General features: G+C 39.6%; 1 protein-coding gene across 3 annotated transcripts in view; it reads right to left on the reverse strand.

Moving 5' to 3' along the window:
* Positions 1 to 23,124, reverse strand: part of Klf12 (KLF transcription factor 12) — a 355,350-nt gene that overhangs the window by 132,219 nt on the left and 200,007 nt on the right. For all 3 annotated transcript variants that reach the window (XM_051160912.1, XM_051160911.1, XM_051160910.1), the window contains one exon: positions 13,839 to 14,385. In XM_051160912.1, the coding sequence (XP_051016869.1) occupies positions 13,839 to 14,385 (547 nt within the window). The remainder of the gene's footprint in view (positions 1 to 13,838; positions 14,386 to 23,124) is intronic.

The following is a 23,124-nucleotide window of genomic DNA, read 5'->3' on the forward strand; positions in this document are numbered from 1 at the left end:
AGTAGCAGCTTTGGGGATGGTAGGCAAATACTCAGACGCTGTGTCCCAGAGACTAGATCAGGCAATGAGACACTCAGAGAAGTTACAGAGAGAGAAAGAGGGAGCCGGGGAGGCTTTCCAGTCTGGTATGTGCCTCCACAGAAAAATGCATCACTGAACTAAGACGTTTGCCCAAGGCCTTTTCTGCATGGACAAAGGCAGTCTGGCACATGGCCGGGATACGAGGCATGTTTGGTGGAAGGGCAACAGGCTGGTTTGGAGGAAGCTGGCTCACATTTATGCTGAGTCTCCCACTTTGTCAGACAAAGGAAGATTTCAGTTAGGAGTTCGAGACTGTAGCTCAGTACTGGCCACAGAATTCCTCCACGCCTCATCCACACCGCTCGCTACACTGATTCTTTTTCCTATTCATTGTCAGGTTTACATATCTCTTTTATAAATATCTACTGGGCTTTTGCTGGTGTCGTACACAGTATTGGAGGAACAGGAACAAGGACAGCTTAAAGGACGTTTCACAAGCCCTAGCTTTCTATGAGGAAGTCTGTTAGATGTCCCAGCCTCTTATACCATAGGGTTAAGGATTTATAGCGATGGCAAGTTATGCTTTATAAACTGTATAATTTTCAACTAAAGAACTTATTCTTACTAGAGGTCACACTACTAGGTCCTTTTTTCCCCTCCCATTAGGGAAGTGAGGAACCCATAGGCACATATGGTTACCTTAAAATTCTATCAGGTTTAAATTTCTCATTCCTAAGCTATTGAAAAGCTTCTCTGATGTGTTCTCTGAGGGCAAGGCCTGCTTTTCCTGGACTTATCGAGCTTACGCCCTATCTTCCTAAAGACACAGCCTTTTATTTTCATTTTATTTTCTCTGTGATAGTGAGCTCCTTGCCCAGTGGTGTAAAACTTGCTAATAGCATACAAGCTGGGGCACACATGCTCTTGTTTAGTGAACAATATAAGCTATAGTTTTAAAACATGCACAGCTATAACAAAGACGAGTTTAAGTTTTCTAAGTAGAGTAAAGATAACAATGTATAAGACAGAAAAATGAGATGAGTGGTTCAGAAGTCACACCTTTTCTTTCCGAACCAAATTAAATAAGGTCTCCTACATACTAAAACTCTTAAAATAAGGTATATACATATAAGGGCCTGATGCAGCTCAGGATTGGTTTCTAACTTTGTATATAACTGAGGATGATCTTTGACTCCTGCCTCCACCTGCCTTAGTTCCATTTGTAGAATTATAGGCACACACCATCAAACTCAGAATATTTTCATAGAAGGGATGCGCTGCATTTTCTTACGTCTCTGAGGGTGCTAGCAAAACACAGGAGCCATTCTAGGAAATGCATCTGATCACAGACTGACTACTCCTCGGTCTTTCTGTGTACCTTTTCTAAGATTCTACCACTAGGTGGCAGCACAAAGACTCTGTTATTCCAGGTAAGTCTTAGTTAAAAAGACTTCTGGGACAGAAGCTTTGGTGAGATATGCAAGAGAAAGAGAAATCAAACCTAGGGTGGGGTCTGGGGCGAGGATAGTGCGGTGTGCAGGGATGATGGGAAAGGCCTGTGGGGCATGACGGGACAGGCCTGCAGTCTTAGCACTCAGAAGGTGGAGACAGGAGGATCACGAGTTCAGGGCCCGGCTCTGCTACATGAAGAGTTTGTGGCCAGTCTACGCTACCTGAAACCTGTCCCACTCCCACACCCAACTCCAAATGGATCGACTAATGAAGGACAGAGGGAGGTAAAGACAACTAAGCGAAAGGAAAGTAGAGAAAAGTCCTCAAGGAGTCTCTTTCAAGTACTGGAACCGTAATAAGTTATATTCATTCCAGCATGGCGAGGGCACACCTACCACTGCCAGCACTTCAGCCTGACTCAGTACACGCACGCACGCACGCACGCACGCGCACATGCACAGACACACACGCACAAACACATACACACACTTACACCTATGCACATACAAGCTGAGGTCCCAATACCACGTACACATGTACGTAAATTGGCTAATCATATTTCATGAATTATTATTTATTTGAGTGATGTTCTCAGATTTATTTTTAACTTGTTTCATTCTCCTTTACTTCCTTAGTGAAGGCTATGGCTGTTAGGTCATACATGGCATATGAAACATTTGTTAAATAAATGAGCTGATGTTTAGGCGAAGAAAAGATGCTGATATCATCTGATTATAAAAATCATAATTGGCCATTGATCCAAGTAACACTCATCCTACATAATGGTGTCTGGAGAAGGATTAAGCATGGGATCACTGTTTAGACGTTGCTACCAGCTTTTTCCCTAATGGACGGACTAGTATTAATTACATTTTTTCTAAAGAAAACAATTAAATGTCACTTAATCCATTCCCTATTAAGAGTAGAAAACAGAATGAAAAAGCTTAGACAATAGTAACATAGTTTGGAAGAGGAAATAAATTACTAAAGGAACCAGAAAAGGTGACGAGCAGAAAGCACAGGCAGAGACTTGTAAATTATTAAAAAGCCAATTTAAAACGGCGCTTGTGGTGATTCTTGGAGCAAGTTTGCCTTCTGAATAGTATAGTCTCCCTTCTTCAATTTGTTCCTACAAGGCTTTATATGTCACTGAGTAAACTGTTTGCTAAATATGTGTCTATTTGCCCAATAAAATGCATATATATTTTTGCAATGAGTGGCACTGCAAAAATGTCAAAATAGTTCTATAAATAACTACATCTGAAAGGGAAATGGAATTCTTTTAGTGCATAGCACTACCAGTCCTACAAGAAATCAGAAGATTATGTATAGTAATAGTGTCTTAAGTGGGAAAGTAAAAATTCAGTGCCTAATCGTCTACATTTTAAATGTCATAGAAAACTTGTCAGGTGGGAGCAAATGAAGAGTCCATTTAAATACTATATTACTGTAATGTGACATTCTATGCAGAAATCTATTTAAACATGAATTAGAACTCTTTGTCATGAGAGAAACTTGTCCTCGGCAAATGAATGTGGCACATGAGGCTATTTTATTCATCAGCTCTTAATAACACACTGTAACAGATTGAATCTAAAGTCTATTTTGACAACCTCCAGCTTGAGCTGCTTTGACTAAGAGATAGATCCGTCTTCCTGTTCAGTCCCTCGGTAACATCCACCTTTTCACGCAGGCTGCCCCAAGGAATCGCTGGTTCTTTCTCTCTTGCCTTTGTTCAGTGTTTGCATTGCTGTGTTAACTCAGAAAACTAGGAAGCCAATCAAAGCCCCTCACCGGCACTATCCAGTGTGGGCAGTGTTTCTCTGACAGGGTTCTCTCTCCTACTAATCTCTAAAAGTGACACAGACAGCTTATGTGTCCTTTCTGACACATTTACTATCATGGAATCTTAGAACCAAGCCAGTCTGTGCAAGATGAAGCCGTGGAACTGACAGTTCAGAGAGTTCTCAGATACATGAGAGCACAAGACGACACATTTTTTGGTGGAATCTATTCAACCTTATGTGCATACCCAGAACTTAAAAAAAGAAAGAAAGTTAAGTTTCTATTCAGTGCTGAAATTCAGGAAAAAAAAAAAAAAAAAAAAAAAAAAAAGAAAAGAAAAGAGCAACAACCCAGCAATTTATCAAGAAAAATAAGGCATTTCAAATTCCTAGTTACAAAGTTCAAGAACATGGACTCCCCACCTTTCTCTCACTATTCCGTAAGTCCTTGAGGTTGTTTGTCACTCTGGTCTTGTCAAAGTCTCTGTTTAAAAGTAATAAAACAAAGGACAGCAGGATTCCAGTCACAGTTTCCAATAAGGAACATTAAGACATAAACTAAAAGACAGAACTACTTGGCCTATTCATACTAACCTAGTTCCAATTAAAGTATAAGTCTGTCCCCTATTAGCTACTATATCTAAATAGAGTAAGTAGATGACATTTACCAAATGAGGACGTGGTAGCAGTCAGTCAGAAGCCAGGACAACTGTACACACAAGCACAGGTCAGCTGCCTGGGACTATTCTGGTCCTATGGACAGATGACACCAGGGTTCCACTGAACGGTGAACTAAAAGACGACAGTCATGTGTAAGGTAGACAGAAGAAGCAAGTGTGTGACATGAACTACGACCTGAAACAAGGAATCAGTGTCAACAGGTGCTTTTGGCTGACAACAGAAACAACAGCAGCAGCAGCAGCAGCAACAGCAACAACACGGAATGTGAAACGGGGAGTACTCTAGTGTGCTGACGGCTAGGGTCAGCTCTTCCAGCAACCTTTCCAGCCTTCGCTTGGATGACCATATTTCCTTTTACAAATACGAATGGTGCAAGACTAAAAATACACTTGCTGCTTCTTCCTGTAGGTTGCTGAGATCACAAATTTCCCTGTGGTCATGACCTTCTGAATGGGCGCTAAGAACATAAATAGTATTTTGGGGGCGAGGGAGGCTTCTTCTGTGTGCCCACATCTAAATAGAATGACCAAAGACCCTGCGCATCCAAACTGACTTAGTTTCTTAATTGCAGGATCAACTTGCTCTAGTTAGCCAGTTTAGGAAAATGTATTTTATTCTCAAAGACCTGATCACTTTTAAAAATCATAAATAGCATACTTATCATCCACAATCAACCAATTATCTTTTTTTTTTTTTTTCAAGACAGGCTTTCTCTGTGTAGCCTTGGCTGTCCTGAAATCACTTTGAAGACCAGACTGGGACTCGAGCTCACAGTGATCCACCTGCGTCTGCCACCGAGTGCTAGGATTAAAGACGTGTGCCATCATGCCCAGCCAGTTATGTTTTCAAATATCACACTAGTTCAACAACAACAACAACAACAACAACAACAACAACAACAACAACAACAAAAAAGCCTTAATGAGATTTAAAAAAAATGTTTTGTATAATTCTAGTGTTGGGTTTTTTTTTTGTTTCGTTTTGTTTTGTTTTGTTTTTTTGTTTTGTTTTGTTTTTTAATGGGCTGCAGGAAAACAGAGCTGGAGTTCTCCCTAGATAACCCACTTTATCACTGTCACACAGACTATGGAGCGCTAGAAGGGGCTCAGAAAAAAAGGATAATGGGGGAGGGGAGCACCCAGAAATAGCAGACAATCTATGTAAGATATAAGGAAGAAAGGGAAAGCACTTAGGAAAGGAAATTGTCTAGCCCTGACATACAGCCCATCCCCCAGCTGCACTGGACCTCTTCAGGCCCTGTCAGTTTCAGAGCAACTGGTCAATTTTACCTTTGGTTTGTTCCTAGGCATCAAGGCCACCTGTTACTCTTGTGAGAAAGAGAAAGGATCTACTAAGATACTAGATGTTGGGGAAAAGTCTCTGTTCCCTAGAGCCTTGGATGAATTCACTGAATGTGGCCCGTTAATTACTTTGAATTCTAAAAATGTAGTCTCTATAAATATTGATGTTGAAAATTCCTTTAGGAAACTAGAATAAGTAATTTGGGCTTTACTGTCCGATTTGTAATACTATATTCAATCCAAAAAATAGTGATGAAAATAATCGATCTTTATTTATATTGGCTCTAGTATCACTTTTGTAATTATCGATAGCATTTGGTTAACTTCTGTATGCTTTGCATTGACCATCCCAGGTCACTGTTTTGGGTCTTCACAGTTACAATTAAGAGTGGAACGTTTATTTTACTTAACGTCTATTGCTATGCTTTTACTTGTCAATCACAGATATTTATTGTCTGCTATTACATTTCTTCTCATTTTCTTTGTGCGTCTTTGTCATGACGGTTTTGTCAATACAACAAATCAATGCTAGAATGCAAATTAATTACTATAAAGTACAGGTTACTCCACAAAATAATAGAAGGCCTCACATACAACTAAATATTTTGTTCTTACATTCCTCCCTTCTACATAATTAACCACAATTATCTGTTTTCAACTCACTACTGGATTACTCTTGAGAGCGCACAGATACGCTGTTCTTTGTAAGTCTCCTCAAGGGAAATGGCAACGCCTCCCCAGGTACCATTGCCCCCCTCCACAGCTCTTCAGGAAAATACTCCCTAGGTTGGTTCTCACTTTCCTGTCTTCCCACCTGAACAAGGGCCTATTTTAGTCCTTTGGTTCCTCTCTCCGTGGCCATACTGCTCATTATCAAGGAAATCTCCAACCTCTGAGCTGCAGCTCGAAGTTTTACTTTCACTCAGCCTCAGCCACTTACCACTAACTGGGAAGTCCCTCCTGTAAACATCCTCTATGTCAGACTGTCCTCACATTCCTCCACGAAGCTCTCTCACAGACCTGCACTGCTGGATTTCTTTTCCCTTCCAGGCTCCTCAGGTGTCACTTCCTAATCTCTGAAGTGTATCTACCTTGCAGCCCAGGGTAGTTATGTACATGACCCAACACATGTGTAGAGAGCAATGTCATATCACAACACCAAAAGGTTGGATAAGGACCAGAGGATGGCTCCATGGAAAAGCACTTGTACAAGTGTGAAGAGCAGGGCTTGGATCTTCAGAACTCATCCACACAAAAGCCAATAGACGTGGTGGAGCAGCCAAGACAGGGACCCCAGGGCCAACCTGGCTACTTAGAATATTGAGAATCTGATATCTCTATGTTCAGTGAGAGACCCTGTCTTAATAAACTGAATAAAGAGCGATCAAGGAAGACATTTGACATCAATTTTGGGCCCCCACACTCATGGCCATGCACACCACATGTAGGTATGCCAAATACACATGCATACAATATGCCAAAAAAAATGTGGATACTCCTGCTTGGTTGGGGTTTCAGGCCTGCCCTTGTTTTGGCTCTCATCCAAGATGATCCATGGGAGTCATTATTAAGCAACAAATATCTTCTCTACCCTAAATGATCCCAAATGCATTTTTCTGAACTATCTCCTCTTGTCCAAGCACCATTTCAAGCTTTCTACTTAAAGGTAGAGCAGGGTGTTCTGCTGAATATAGCACACCCCAAAGGACTTCCCTTCTTAACTACACTCCTCCCATCTTAGGAGACAAAGCATCTTTTGCTCAAACAGCTCAGCCACAACTTAGAGGCCACTCTACTTCCCAACATTCCTCACACACGCTTCTAATCCATATGGCAGTAGCCCTAAGCCCATTCCCAATTTTCAGTGTGCACCATATTCTCTGCTGTGTGCAGTGATGCCATGATTATAATATTTTTCTGCACAGATGTCCAATTATATGGCTTCTCATCACATTTAGAACAAAAGCCACCAGGGGACTTGAGGTTCTAACTACCCCTGCTCTGGCCCCATTGCCTCTTTAAGTGCTCCTCTCTACCCTCTCCACTGGTTGCCCATGCCAAGCAGCAGTACTTTTCTGTTCCTTATCACAGGTGGCATTCAATTGTGACTTCAGATCTTTCTGGAATTGTTTTTTTTTTTCTTCAAGATATTATGTGCCCAGATGATTTCTCAAAGGGCTTTCTTGGTTATACCTGCGTGTACCCTTGTCTTGCTAACTCTGACACGTCCTTTTCTTCTCTGTGGCACTTACAACCCCTGACACTTATTCATCACATTTCCTATCGAGATGCAACATTCAGGTCAGCAGGGCTTTGCTTATCGTGGAACTGCAGTTCCTAGCACCATGTTTGGAGTGTAGTAAATACACACATTATATAGAAGATGGGAGGAGAATTCTACTTTTCCTAACTTTTCCACAAGGGTACTAAATAAACCAATGACAACCTTGCCTCAGATTTACTCTAATGCTATATGGTCTTCTGCCATGAAGTACCTACAACAAAACAAAACAATGACAATCTAATGAGTAAATACACCATAACTTTTCATAGGCTGCATTGAAATTCCTGGAGTTATTATTTTGAGGTAAGACAATCCTTTGAGGGTTGTAGTTTCTATAGTAACTCTTCTACTTGGGTTAGCTGTGAACCTAGCCCTCAGCCTCGCAGTGGAGAGGGTACATTCTGCATGTCCTCAGTAGCCCTGTTACAGATCTGCTCCCCCAGCTCTATTCTCAGTGATGTCCATTTACTGTACCTCTCCAAACACTCCCCAGCTCCCCTCCTGTTTCATATTCCTTTCCAGGTCCCACTGTGATGCCTGTGTACTCTGGGCTAGGTACACCACTTATTCCTCTAGGCCAATGACCTTTATACTTGGATTAGCTCTCCCTTCCTTAGATAATATTTTCATGTCCCTTTGGTGTTATTCAAGCATTTTTGGTGAAAATTTCAACCCATTCCTCCCTTAAACTTTGACCTCCATTCTTTTATGGAGAATTAAAGACATTTCTTCTTCCCACATATAACCATCCAACATGACACTATTTTTTGTCAAATACAATTTTATTTACTTCTAATTATCTTCTTACTGGAGACGTCACTAGCTGACATTTTAGAAAGTTTAGTCCAATTATAATCAAAATTAACCAGTATTTGTTTCTAAGATTTCTTTAATCTGATATTTTCCATCAGACTTGCAGATACATCCAGCCTTTTGAAACTGCAATGTGATGTTTTTGCGTACAAATTTCATATTCAAGAATATGCAATTTAGTTACAAAGAAATTGAAAAGAAAATCTTAAAGTTTTAAGCTCGTTTACAGTTTTGTGTTGGGTTGCATTCCTAGCTCACCTCATTTGCATGTGGCCATGGACTTCAGAATGAATAGACTACCAAGCAGTGTGACAGAGAGCCAGTGCCAGCTCTGTTTACGTGGTATCCTCAGTGGCAATAATGCCTGCTGGTGACAGACGCTTAACAGATACTTGGATGAAGAAATGACTCGATCCATGTGATACGTGAGTTTAGGCATGGACATGTACATTCAGAGCCCTTTGTGACTATGATGTGTAATGTCATCCACTTGTCTGTCACAGAGCACATATGTTCTACCAATGCCAAAAAGAATTAGCCAGTAAATTCACCTAACTGATATGAGTGATATTTAGTACCTTCCAGGATTTTGGAAAACCAAGTCCCTAATGGTATGTTTCTTTTGCTCATCCACACCAAGTATACAAGTCCTAGGTAAAGGTAAATGGGAACCCACTTTATTACTCAGCCATTTCAGTGCTGGCTCCATACCCAGCTGCATACGTGCAAAATAAAGATTTGAAGAATTACCCAAATGCCCTTTCCTTTCCTCATTCTGTGAGGTAGGCAAACCTTTCCACTAGACACTTTTACTGTCCCCTAGTTAATCAGCTAAACAATAAAAGGTTATAAAAGGCTATAGCAATATTTGTAGAATATGGTGATTATAAAAACTTAATATGAAGTAATAAAAATTTAAAAATGGGATGTTTCCAGACAATTTCTCATATGAATCTCTCATGCCTTATCATTGCTGGGTTAGCAGCTTTGAGAAGTAGTACCATACCAAATTTTTGGGTTGAGTTTTTAATTCAATAAGTACTGCTCTCTGTTCCACCATCACCATCAACTTTCTGTTTTACAAGAAGAGAAAAGGGAAGTGTTGATCACTGCTTGTAATATTTAGGAGAAAAGTAACAATGACTGCTTCCTGGTCTACACAGGCATCTGTACTGTGTTCTCCCACGGCATCTTAGGGCAGACCATGTCCTCCCACGGCATCTTAGGGCAGACCCCAATACCAGCCCCTTTTGTTTCGCTGATGAGAATGAGTATTAAAAAGATCATTTTCTACAGCTATAAGTGATAGAAGCAGGATTTTATCCCATGTTTGTGATCTTAGAAACCATAGAATAGTTTGCTGAGCTTATGATTAAGTACATTTTTATTCATGACATAAAGATTATGAAATAAAGAATACTACATGAAGCTAACAAATAACTCACACAGAGCATAAGTGAGTACTTAAGTCTTAAAGGGCTCCTGAAACCTACACTTTCCAGAAAATTAAATTTTAGCCATATATATATATATATATATATATATATATATATATGCACACACACATATGTAATATGTTATACATGCTAAATAAAAAAGGCTCTCCTATAAAATGATAATGATGAATAAAAGGTATCTCTTGTCCTCATTTAGTAGTGAGTCAAAGTTGTATACAAAGCTAATGTTCAACATTAAAATATTTACTAATCAGTTTCATAAAGAAAGCGATGCTTTCCTTAAGTGGCACTGCAGAATGACTGGACCCTATCATAGGCACACATACAGGATTATACTACAGAGACAGTAGAGTCTACCATGGACACACACACACACACACACAGACACACACACACACAGACACACACAAACACACAGACACACACAAACACACAGACACAGACACACACACACACAGACACACACACACAGACACAGACACACAGACACACACAGACACAGACACAGACACACACACAGACACACACACACAGACAGACACACACAGACAGACACACACAGACACACACACACACACAGACACACACACACACACACACACACACACACACACACACACACACACAGACACACACACACAGACACACACACAGACACACACACACAGACACACACACAGACACATACAGGCACACACACACAGACACACACACAGACACACACAGACACACACACAGACACACACACAGACACACACACACAGACACACACAGACACACACACAGACACACACAAACACACAGACACACACAAACACACAGACACAGACACACAAACACACACACAGAGACACACACAGACACACACAGAGACACACACAAACACACAGACACACACACACACAGACACACACACAGATACACACAGACACACACACAGACACACACAAACACACAGACACAGACACACACAGACACACATGCACAAACACACAGACACACACACACACAGACACACACACAGACACACACAGACACACACACAGACACACACAAACACACAGACACAGACACACACAGACACACACACACAGAGACACACACAAACACACAGACACACACACACACAGACACACACACAGACACACACAGACACACACAGACACACACAAACACACAGACACAGACACACACAGACACACACACAGACATACACGGACACAAACACACAGACACACACAGACACACACACACACACACACTTTTCTCTGTGGAGCACTGACTGTCCTGGAACTAGATCCATAGACTAGGCTGCCCTGAATGCACAGAGATTCACCTGCCTCTGCCTCTCAAATACTGGAATTAAAAGCATTTTCCATCACTGGCTTAGAGACATATATGTGCTTTAGTATCTGTTAAATGCTAACTCTTAAAATTATATAACTATAAATCTCATTAATAAGTAAAACTAAACCAGATACTTACTATGTATCTGATTTAGCCCCCAGTTATGTTCTTAGTATTCAAACATCCTTTAAAAAGCACCCCAATCTCACTCTTCCTCTACTTTCTCAGCCCAGAGCGTGGTTCAGACCACTTTCTTGTTCCATGATAGCAGATTCCTCAGAGTACAGGGAGGCCAGGAAGGCCCTGAATGAGTGAATGTGTGTTCTGACATAGGCACACCCACATCACAGACTCCATGGCCACCTGACTCATGAAAAATTGGCTAAGCTATTATCCATATGGGTTTGACTCAAGATGAATGGCAACGCTTTCCTCAGGGAGTCTGAGTGTTTATGAAAGATTGATCAGTGGGTACAGACCAGAAACTACGGCTTCCTCCTCCCAGATGGCTACAGCCTGAGCTTGCCCAATCGGAAACCACTGAGCTTAGCTGCCCGTCCCCCAATTGTACCTAACAAAAACGCCGAGGTCCAGGTTGGTAGTGGTAGAAATTCCAACCTGACACCAGCTTCACCGTGTGTGGGTTGTATGTTTGGTTTCCCTTCATTCCCTCCACACCCTCAGCAGGGTGCTAGAACCCAAGACACGAGGGCCACAGCACCAGAGACTGCCAGACAAAGCAGTAAATGTCTACTTCTCAAACTTGCAAACAGAAACTCCTGAATCAGGAGATTTTTTAAACTTTGTTAAAGAGGAAAGGTGAAACTTATTTGAGTGCTAGGAAGAAATTTAATATTGATAAAATAATAACTTCCAGTGGTAAACACACAGCTCTATAAAGATGTTTATAAACAGTCTGCCAAGTTTTCAATAATATATCATCTCTCAATATTGAATCCTACCCTTTACCAGAAGCAAAACAACCATGTTTCCTTGCATTTTATGAGAAGACAGTGGTTTATGCATTCATTGATCATGTTTTAATCATGGGACTCGGCAGTAACATAGTGTCGAAGCAAAAAAGCAATATTGGGCAAGTCTGATTCTGGCATTGCTTTTGGCCTCTGAAGACAAAATACACAAATATGCACTCAGCTTCATAGGGAATAAGTCAATACTATGGGATTTTTATATTTTCAGAGAAGGAGGGATTAGTGTTTAGGTTTGTGTGCAAAAAAGAATAAAGACACAGTCTAGTGGGATTTACAATATTTTCTATTATACCTCAGCAGAAAGCAATAATTTATAAGTAGGAGCTAACTCCATATACAGCTACATAAGTACCAAAGTGAATGAAATAACTAGATAGCATCACATGGGCATGTGACAACGTATCTTCTTACCTCTTAAAACTTAGAGGAACCATTAATATTGTACTTTGGGTTATTTCCATTATAACTCGCCCTGCTGTTTAAAATCATAGTAACTGAATTAGAAGATGATTCAAAACCAAATCTATATGAAATTTTAGAGATCAACATCTATTTTTGTGGTGGCAAGTTGTGGTGCTCTGGAAAAGAATGGCCCCCATAGGCTCATATATTTGAATGCACAGTCACCAGAGAGTGGAACTGTTTGAGCAGAATTAGAAGGATTAGGAGGTGTGGCTATGTTGCAGCAGGTGTGGCCTTGTTGGAAGAGGTGTGCTGCTGGGTTGGGCTTTTGAGGATTCAAAAGCCCATGTTAGTCCCCATGACGTGCTCTCTCTCTCTCTCTCTCTCTCTCTCTCTCTCTCTCTCTCTCTCTCTCTCTCTCTCTCTCTCTCTCTCTCTCTCTCTCTCTCTCCCTCTCTCTCTCTCTCCTGCATGTGGATCAGGGTATAAAGCTCTCAGCTACTCCAGCATGCTTCCTGCTATGTGTTCAGAGACTAACACTCCGAAACTTCGAGCAAGCCCCCAGCCCAATGGCTTCCTTTGTAAGTCAGTTGGTCTTGATGTGTCCTCACCGCAAAGAACAGTAAACAAAGACAGGCTCTCATTATGTACATTAGCTAACCTGGAACTCAGTATAGAGTTCAAGCTGGCCTTGAACTCTTTGAGGTTGACCTGCCTCTGCCTTCCAAGTGCTATGATTGAAGGACAATTCCGTTTTAATATCAAATTAATTTAAAAGGTATTCATAAATAAGGGCCTAGATCCCAGATCATCCATTTTAATGGCATTTTACCTTTCTGCCATCTAAAAAGTTCAAGTCTGAACAACTACCCCCAAAAAATTCTTATTTACCTGAAAACACTCACAGTGACCAGTGTATATAAGGAATTTATATACTTTCATTTCGCATATAATTCTACAGTACACAGGTTGCCCTTCTCATTCTACCATTCAGGCGAAGCATTGTTTTGTAAATTGAGATAGCAAAACTCTGACATGAAATAACTAATAAGCAAGCACACGGACCTAACGCAGCTAGGAGAACTGTCCACACAAATGTGGCAGCTCCAAAGCTTGTTCTACTCAGTGTGGCCAATTAGGTGGTCTGGAAGGTTCTACACTGAATTTCTTTATACATAGAGTCTGCATACAATCCCGGTCCCAGTCATAAAATAAAATAAAATAAAATAAAATAAAATAAAATAAAAACAAAAACCACACAATCTTCCCTAGTGCTGAAAAACATAAGACTTCATGTCTCTTACCTTTGCCATGGCTTCTCCCATCCTCCATAAGCGGCACAACAACAGTGTTGTTCACATTTCCAGGTGACCGTACAGCTGTGTAGACAACCGGCACAGACTGTACCACCACGGGAATTCGATGAACATGACTGAGTTTGTTAGACTGCAAGTTCATGGGACTGGAAGGTGGGACAGGATGAATGATGTGCAAAAACTGCTGGCCGCCCATGCCGGATGCAGAGGCAACAAGTGGTCCTGGGGATAACACTGTGGATGAACACGATGCTGAAGACGCTGAAGTTATAACAGTGGGAGATGAGGCTGGGCGACTGGACGATGATGAAGAGGTTGAAGTTGAAGAAGGCGAGGAGGCAGACGCTGTCATGGAGACTGGGGAGGATGAAGCTGCAGTAGGGGAGGTCCTGGCTTTGTTGATTGACAAGTCCACTGGCTCAGTTTGTGTCTGGAAGTGATCTACCGGCAGTGAGTCCTCTGGGGGCTCCCCTTTCACATTATTTAGCAAGAGGGGGACAGCTTCCATATCGGGGTAGTTGTGAACGTTTGGAGACTGCAGGGAGAAAATACAACAAATTTATCATTACTAATGATACGTTTCAATAGATGCATGACTTCTTCTTGAAAGTGTCTTAATTTTTCTCTTAGTTCATTCACTCAAATATTCAAATAATTTTTCTTTGACAGTCACAATGAGGACAACCAAAAGTGCAAAATACAACAGCGAGTAAGAAAGTCATTTCACATGAGGACATTTCCAGTCCCTTAGAAGGACAAATAAACACACAACTTCTTAAGATGGAATTCACTGTTTTATCCAAGAGGTCACAGATTTAAGAATGATCACGGAATTCATGTAGAATATTTCAAAAGACAACCTCAGCGTGTAAAGCAGCATCTTAGGACTGTGTAACAGGACTTAGTAAATTACAGCATCTCTTTTGTTGTTCTGAGTCATTCCTGCACTAGGAGCCCGTCTTGGTGCCTTGTTATGAAGGAATGAGAGTTTTCATTAGATGAACTGAAATGCTCTCTCCAGCTCAGCAGTTCTACAATGTAATGAATGATTTTACCCTTGTGCAATATGAGACTGCTCTAGAGACAAAATATCATCTGCAGCAATCTTGGGAAACTCACTGTGACCTTTCCATACTCGTGTTCAGCACTAGTGCTAGCAGGACGCGCTCATTCAGAGCATCCGGGAGGCACACAGCGTTCTTCAGTCTCCCAGGCCTGGTCATCGGGTTACTGAAGTTAAATCACTTGATATGGCTGAATTTTAACCCTCAGTGCCTGAAATATTTTATTTCTTAAGAAATTTCACACAATCATGCCACCTAAACTTGAGGAGACAGTTTTCAGAAAGCCCTATATAAGAAAATTTGAATTGTCTACTGACTTTTTGTTTACTTTGAAATGATAATTTTGTTTAAATTCATTTGTACTCTTGTACATTTTAATGAGGAAAGTTTGATAATAAATACAGTTTAATATACCAACATTCTTAGCACAGTGTTAATGGGCACAAATACACACCTATTAGTTGCTAAGTTGAACAAATATTTAATAAATGCATACATTTGGGGCCAAATGACCCGTGGAGTTCTATTAGAGTATGTTATTAGAGCCATGACAGAGAGAGACAGACCACAGCAGACTATTTTGTTACATCTAATTTAACCAGGTCAACACTCATATTAGTATTATTCTATTAGATGAAAACCCAAAATCGTTATTTTCAGCTTTCGTATGGTATCAGAACAACAATTATGGTAAGTTGGTCATTCCATTCTTCGTTTCCTGAAAGATTTCCATTTGCTATTCTTCTTGAAAACATGAAAATGCATTTAAAGGTTTAAAAGGAAACATTGTTCTTAAAAACTCTCATTATGGAATATAAATTATAGTTCTCTTCCAAGCGCACAATAGGCAGCAGGGCGGGGGCGTTTTAGTCAGTCACAATGAAAAGAGAAAGAAAACAAATCAATGGTGGCACCAGATAGAATGAAAGGGAAATGGGTTGATGTTTTCATGCCTTTCCCCCTTCTTGGCTAAAACAGTTGCATGCAAAAGCATATGAATCAGAATGGTGAAAACCAGGTGATCTATAATGCCTCCTCTATGGAATTCTAAATACAATTTGTACTTTAGGAACTAAAGCTGTGAAACAATTTTATAAGCCATCCTAAACACATTAGGGAACAAACAAACAAACACTCAAACACCACAAATTACACCACTTTTGTGCAAATCTGTAGACATTATCACTTCTCCTATTAGGACAATGTGTATTCTTTAGTGTCATCAGCAGGGTTTTGTTTCTGTAGAATAGCCTGAGTTGTTTCTTACCAGTATTTTAAACAGACATTGAAAAGACCTTGTTGATATTGCTTTTCTAAAAGAGAACAACTGGTTCCTAATCCAAAACATAAATCACTAAACACATCATTAAACAGTACCAATCTCGATGACTACACACATCCTTGACTCCTCACATATTAGACAAATTTGGAAACAATGGTTCCTTCTACTTTATGTAAGAACAGACCTTTACAAAAAAAGTTGAAGAGTATTGGATCCATGCAGAAGCAGTTCCCAACAGAAATGAAAAAGTACATTGGCAGATGATGGCAAGGGGACAGGGACATATGGCACCGAGGTAAAGCGAAGGCTTCTAAGGCATAAGGCCACTGAGCTTTAGAGGTGTTCAAACTTCTCTGTATTGTGAACCCACCATTTGCATGACATCATCTAATTCCCAACCGAGGCAAATACTTCCTCTAAGAACATCGGAAAAAGACCTCCTCTCAGTCCCATTACATAGACTAGAGAGCTAGGAAGATAAGACACCGAGAACCCCTAGCTCCTCCCAGATGCCTTAGAACTACCCAGCTTCCTCCCATGCTCAAAGTAAAACAACTAAAGAATATAAGCCAAAGCTTTAGAGCAAACATTAAGGTCCTTGGAAATTTTTGCATAAATTTATAAATACGAACATCACAGAGACACATGGTGGTACCTCTCTATTATGCAGGAGTTAGATGAAGCCTGCCTATTAAATAATTACACTCTATCCATATCAAGACAATAAAATCCTTCTTGTTCCACTCAACTGCTTTCACTGTTGACAGGGCATCATATCTCAAATACCGTGGCTAATCTCTCGGGACACACAACAATGTGGCAGGTAAAACTGTCCGTGCTTCCAGCCTTGGGCTGCACAGACCTAACTGTAAATTTGGCGATGTTATAGGAGAAGGCATCTAAATAGCCATGGCAGGATCTCTGTCCTCTTTTAAAGACAGGGAAAAGACCCACAAGACTCAACCCAGGAATGGGTATTCATCTCTTTACATTTCAAAAGTTTGGATCCCTACGTGGGAAGCTAGAGTGAGGGGACAGAAGCATGGTTGACTGGCAAGATGGAGAAGAAGCAGAAAGAAACAGAGAAGATGGAGAGAGTGCTGAGAAAGCTGGAGAGCAAAGGGAAACATGGGAGCACAGGAAGTATGGGATAGTGAGCGGGCCTCCAAGGGCAAAGGTCACCAAAGAGGCAAGAGAAATGAACAAAGATTCTTAAGTCTTATAGGAAACACTTCTGTCAAAAGAACACAGGAAGGACTGCACAGAGAATTTTCACCTTTTGTCAACAACTTCTACACTTTTGCCATTTGTGCACACCTTACAGCAGTACCGGTTAAGTGACTTTTGTGGATTTCTAATACACAAAGATTTTGGCTTGGGAAGTTGTCATACATGCATGCTTGTTGACTGCTTGGGTGTAGAAGATGGACCACTTACTACATTCCCACTGTCAAGCAAAAAAAAAAAAAAAAAAAAAAACCAAGACATTATCTAACATTCTCTAATGTCACAGGGAATATACAGATGTCAAAGAGGAATGACATGTCATTTTCCAAAAGGTTGTATCATACCCTTTGGACAAGTCCACCATAAAATTTCAAAAATTTAATGAAATTTTAGGAAATTATAGTATAAATACACACAAAAGCCTAGCAAGGGAAGTATAACAGTGCACTTCACACACACACCTCAGAAAATTTGTGTCAACCCTAAACACAAGCAGGATTACCTATGACCTCGTTGCTTTCTTCTCATGTCAGAAAGTTGGTTTCACACAGGATAACCCACATGATAAAAATGTTACACATAGTATCGTCGTGACATGTTCACTTAAGAATCTGCAGGGACACAGCTGAATCTTGCTAATCAGTGACTTTCTTTTGGGGGAAACACAGTTTTAAATCATACTTCAGATGTAGGCATTTTGTTGAAGAAATATACAAAGAAGCCAAGCCTCCTATTTTCCTGGAGAGTCCTACAATGGTTTCCTTCAGCCAGATATCACCAATAGCTTATTTTTATTATGGATTAGCAAGGAACATAACATAGGGCTTCTTTAATGGAGATCCTGTGTTTTAATCACCTGCAATTTTTAAAAGAAACAACTACACATGGACACCACCCACTGTTTGGAACCCCCCCCCCAGAGATACTTAGGAGTGTTCTGGTTGAAGAATATTTGAATAACAGATTATGAGAGGTAATCCAAGATGTATATGGTGCCAGTTACACCTTTAATGTTACCAGAGTTTTAGTGATGTCTTATACACAAGTAGAATATTGACAACTATCTATCATTTAAATAAATGTTTTAGCAATAATTTCAAGCTAATTTTTAGGAAATGTTATAAAATGATTTGTCTAACATCATGTCTCTTTCTTAGGCTTTTATGAAATATTATTTTAAAATGAGAAAATGAGCCTTGGGAAAGAATTCCAAATATTTGAAAGAAGAGCTAATCCAGTTTATTTTTTTACTAGCAGTGTCATTTTGAATTCCCTAAAGTTTTAGATTTTCAGAATAGTCTTTGTTTCAGACTTGGAAAATTGCTATGAAGATTGGACTGATAGCATCAAGTTCTTGTAGTAGTAAAAAGATAAACCAGAGTTTTTCTTTTTGCAAAGAAAAACTGCAAACAAAGCCAACCTATTACTAAAGTGTTTCAGAGTTGAGTAATTCAATGTATTCTAGTACAAAACTGCCAAAGAGTCACTGCTGGGGTATGCATCTTACAAAGCAAGCAGATATACATTACAAAACAGAGTATTTTGTCCTTATGTCTATCAGATGGTTAAAACATATCCTGAATATTTAACTCATTTTTAAAAAAAGATTATTCAGATTAATCCACAAGAAAACCACATCCTAGCTGCTGGAACACATTTCATCTGGTTGATTTGATTTCTTAATGTTACAATTTAAACAACTCCAAAGAGCATAGGAGCTCTTTTCTTTTTCTTTTTTTTTTTTAACACATTTTTATTGAAAGATAAAATAATTCATATTACATCTCATTTTCTTTTATTTATTTATTTATTTTTTAAATTAATTTATTCTTGTTACATCTCAATGTTTATCCCATCCCTTGTATCCTCCCATTCCTCCCCGCCATTTTCCCATTATTCCCCTCCCCTATGACTGTTCCTGAGGGGGATTACGTCCCCCTGTATATTCTCATAGGGTATCAAGTCTCTTCTTGGCTACTTGCTGTCCCTGGTGGCATTCAGAAGAAGTAATTTAGTATTATAAAGTTCAGAGTCTGGCTTAATGCTTGGAGTTGTGATTGATATGTGCCCCATATTTGACCACCACCCCTTCATGGGGAGGCCTGATGGCACTCAAAGAAAGAATAAGCAGGCTACCAAGATGAGACTTGATAGTCTACGACCATACAGTGGGGGAGGAAGTCCCCCTCAGTATTAGACCTAGGAGAGTGGAATAGGGTGAAAGTGGGAGGCAGGGAGGAACAAGAGGATACAACTGATGGGATAACAATTGAGGTGTAATCTGAATAAATTAATAAAACTAAAATTATAAAAAAAAAATAAAAATATTTAGTATCCTAAAAGAAAAGAAAAAAATGTGTATTCTGTGGGCTGGTGGATGGTTCAGCAGTGGTGTATGCTGTTCAACGGTGCAGCTCCCAATACTCACATCAAGTGGTTCACAGCCACCTGTAACTTCAGAGCTAGAGACTCCAAAGCCCCATTGTGGTCTCTATCATCAGCTTTCTTCATGAGTATGTATGTGGCTAAACATTTTAAAGTGCATCTATGCCAAATCCCCCACAATATGCTCCATTCTCCATCTCCCCATCCCCACCTCCATCTACAGTCCTGGAGGGAGACAGCCATCAGGGAATAACAGTCCTGGAGACCAGCAGCCATCAGAGAACAGCATCAATTATCAGGAAGCAGCAGAGACAAACAATCATCAGGGTTTAACAGTTCCTTACCCACTCCATTTCCTGTGACCCCCAACTCCACCTGAAATCCCAGACCAGCAGCGATAAGAGACTACCAGCCCTTCCTATATCTCCTGCTACCACCCAGGAAAACCAGAGATCTGCTAGCACCCGGGACCATCAGCTGTACCTACAATCCTATAGGTCTACTACTCTCAGGCATCAACAGACTTACTAACACCAGAGTCAACAAAATAGATGGCTAGAGGTCAGAATAAAAAGACAAGCAACAAAGCCTAGGGTGACATGGTGCCTCCAGAACCTAGATATCCTACTTTAGCAAGCCCAGGGAACCCTAACACACATGAAGCACAAGAAAATGATATTAAATCTGATGTTATGAAATTACAGAGGCACCTGAAAGCAGAAAATAAATCCCTCAAAGAAATATAGGAAAATACAGACAAACAAACAAACAAAAACAGGTGAAGGAATAGAATAAATCCCTTAAATAAATAGAAGAAAATACAATCAAACAGAAAAGTAAAATGAATAAAACTGTTTACGACCTTAAATTGGAAACAGAAGCAGTAGAAAAAGCACAATCAGAGGCAATCCTGAAGATGGAAGACCCAGGGAAAAGAAGAGGAACTACAGACATAAGCATCACCAATATAAGAGATGGAAGAGAGAACCTCAGGTATAGAAGATACAGTTGAAGAAATAGATACATCCATAAAACAAAATGTTAAATATAAAAAGTACGTGACCCAAAACATCCATGAAATCTGGGACACTATAAAAATACCAAATCTAAGAATAATAGAAAGAGAAGAAGACTCTCAGCTCCAAGGCCCATAAAATATTTTCAACAAAACCATAGAAGAAAATTTCCCCAAATTAAAGAGATCTCTACAAACATAAAAGAAGCTTACAGAACACCAAATAGATTGGACCAGAAAAGAAAATCTTCATGCCACATAATAATCAAAACACTAAATGTACAGAACAAAGAGAAAACATTAAAAGCTAGGAGGGAAAAAGTCAATATATAAAAGCAGAGCTAACAGACTTACACCTGAATTCTCACAAGAAACTCTAAAAGCCAGAAAACTGGGCAGATAGCTTATAGACACTAAGAGACCACAGATGTCAGTGATGACTACTATAACCAGCAAAACTTTTATTAACAATGGAGGCAGAAAACAAGACATTCAAGGACAAAGACAAATTTAAACTGTACCTATCCATAAAATAAACCATACAGAAGATGAAAAAGGAAAACTCCAACACAAAGAGGCTAACTACACCCACAAAAAGACATAAAAATAAATAAGCCCACATAAGCAAAACAAAAAGAATGGAAGCATACAAACACCACACAACACACCATCAACACCATCATCAAAATAACAGGAATTAACAACCATTGATCATTAATGTCTATGACCAATGGCTTCAACCTCCCAATAAAAGACACAGGCTAACAGAATGGATGTGAAAAGAAGACTGACTACTCTGCTATATACAAAAAACACACCTCAGCAAAAACGATAGATGTTATCTCTGAGTAAAGAACTGGAAAAAGGGTTCCCAAGCAAATGCACACAAGAAGAAAGCTGCAATATTCATTCTAGTATCTAATAAAATAGTCTTTCAACCAAAATTAATCAAGAGATGAGGAAGGACACTTCATACTCCTCAAAGGAAAAATACAGCAACATGATCATGTCTCAATTCTGAATATCTATGCCCCAAACACAAGGGCACCCACATTGGTAAAAGAAGCATTACTAAAGCTTAAGTCACACAAAGAACCCCACACACATTAATAGTGGGAAACTTCAGAACCCCACTCTCACCAATGGACAGATTATTGAAACAGAAACTAAATAGGGAAATAATGAAAATAACAGATGTCATGAATCAAATGGACCTAACAGATATCTACAGAACTTTTTGCCCACACACAAAAGATTGATTATACTTTCTTCTTAGCAGTTCACAAATCCCTCTCTAAAATTGACCAAGTACCAACAGATACAAGAAGATTGAAATATCCGCTCCTATGTTATCAGACCACCATGGTTTAAATCTGGAACTCAACAACAGCAGAAACAGTAAGAACCTACAAACCCATAGAAACTGAACAACTCCCTATGCAATGACCACTGGGTCAGGGATGAAATAAAGAAATTAAAGAGTTTCTAGAATTCAATGAAAATGAAGGTAGAACATATCCAAACTTGTGGGACACAATGAAAGAAATGCTAAAAGGAAAGTTCATAGCACTAAGTGCCTTTATAAAGAAATTGGAGAGATTATATACTAGCAACTTAACAGCACACCTGAAAGCTTTAGGACAAAAAGAAGCAAATATATCAAAGAGGAGCAGACAACAAGAAATAATCAAACTTGAGGCTGAAATTGATAAATTAGGAACAAAGAGAACAATACAAAGAATCCATGAAACCAAGAGTTGGTTCTATGAGAAAAACAACAGGATAGACAAACCAACACTTAGTCAAACAATCTACAAGGCAGAGGGAGAGAATCAAAATCAACAAAATCAGAAATGAAAAGGGAGACATAACAACAGACACTGATGAAATCCAAAAATCATTAGGTCTTACTTCAAAAGGCTGTATTCCACAAAATTTGAAAATAAAAAAGAAGTGGACGACTTTCTTGATAGATTTCTCTTACCAAAGTTAAATCACAATCAGGTAAATAATTTAAATAAGCTTATAACATTAAGGACATAGAAGCACTCATCAAAAATATCCTAAGCAGAAAAGGCACAGGGCCAGATGGTTTTAGTGCAGAATTATACCAGACATTCAAAGAAGAGATAATACTAATACGCTTCAAAGTATTCCATAAAATAGAAATGGAAGGAAAATTGCCAAACTCATTCTATGAGGCAATAGTCACTCCGATTTCTAAACCACAGAAAGACACAACAAAGAAAGAAAACTTCAGACTAATTTTACTCATGAACATTGATGCAAAAATACAATATA

Source organism: Acomys russatus, chromosome 18, assembly GCF_903995435.1.
Source record: "Acomys russatus chromosome 18, mAcoRus1.1, whole genome shotgun sequence".
NCBI lineage: Eukaryota > Metazoa > Chordata > Mammalia > Rodentia > Muridae > Acomys > Acomys russatus.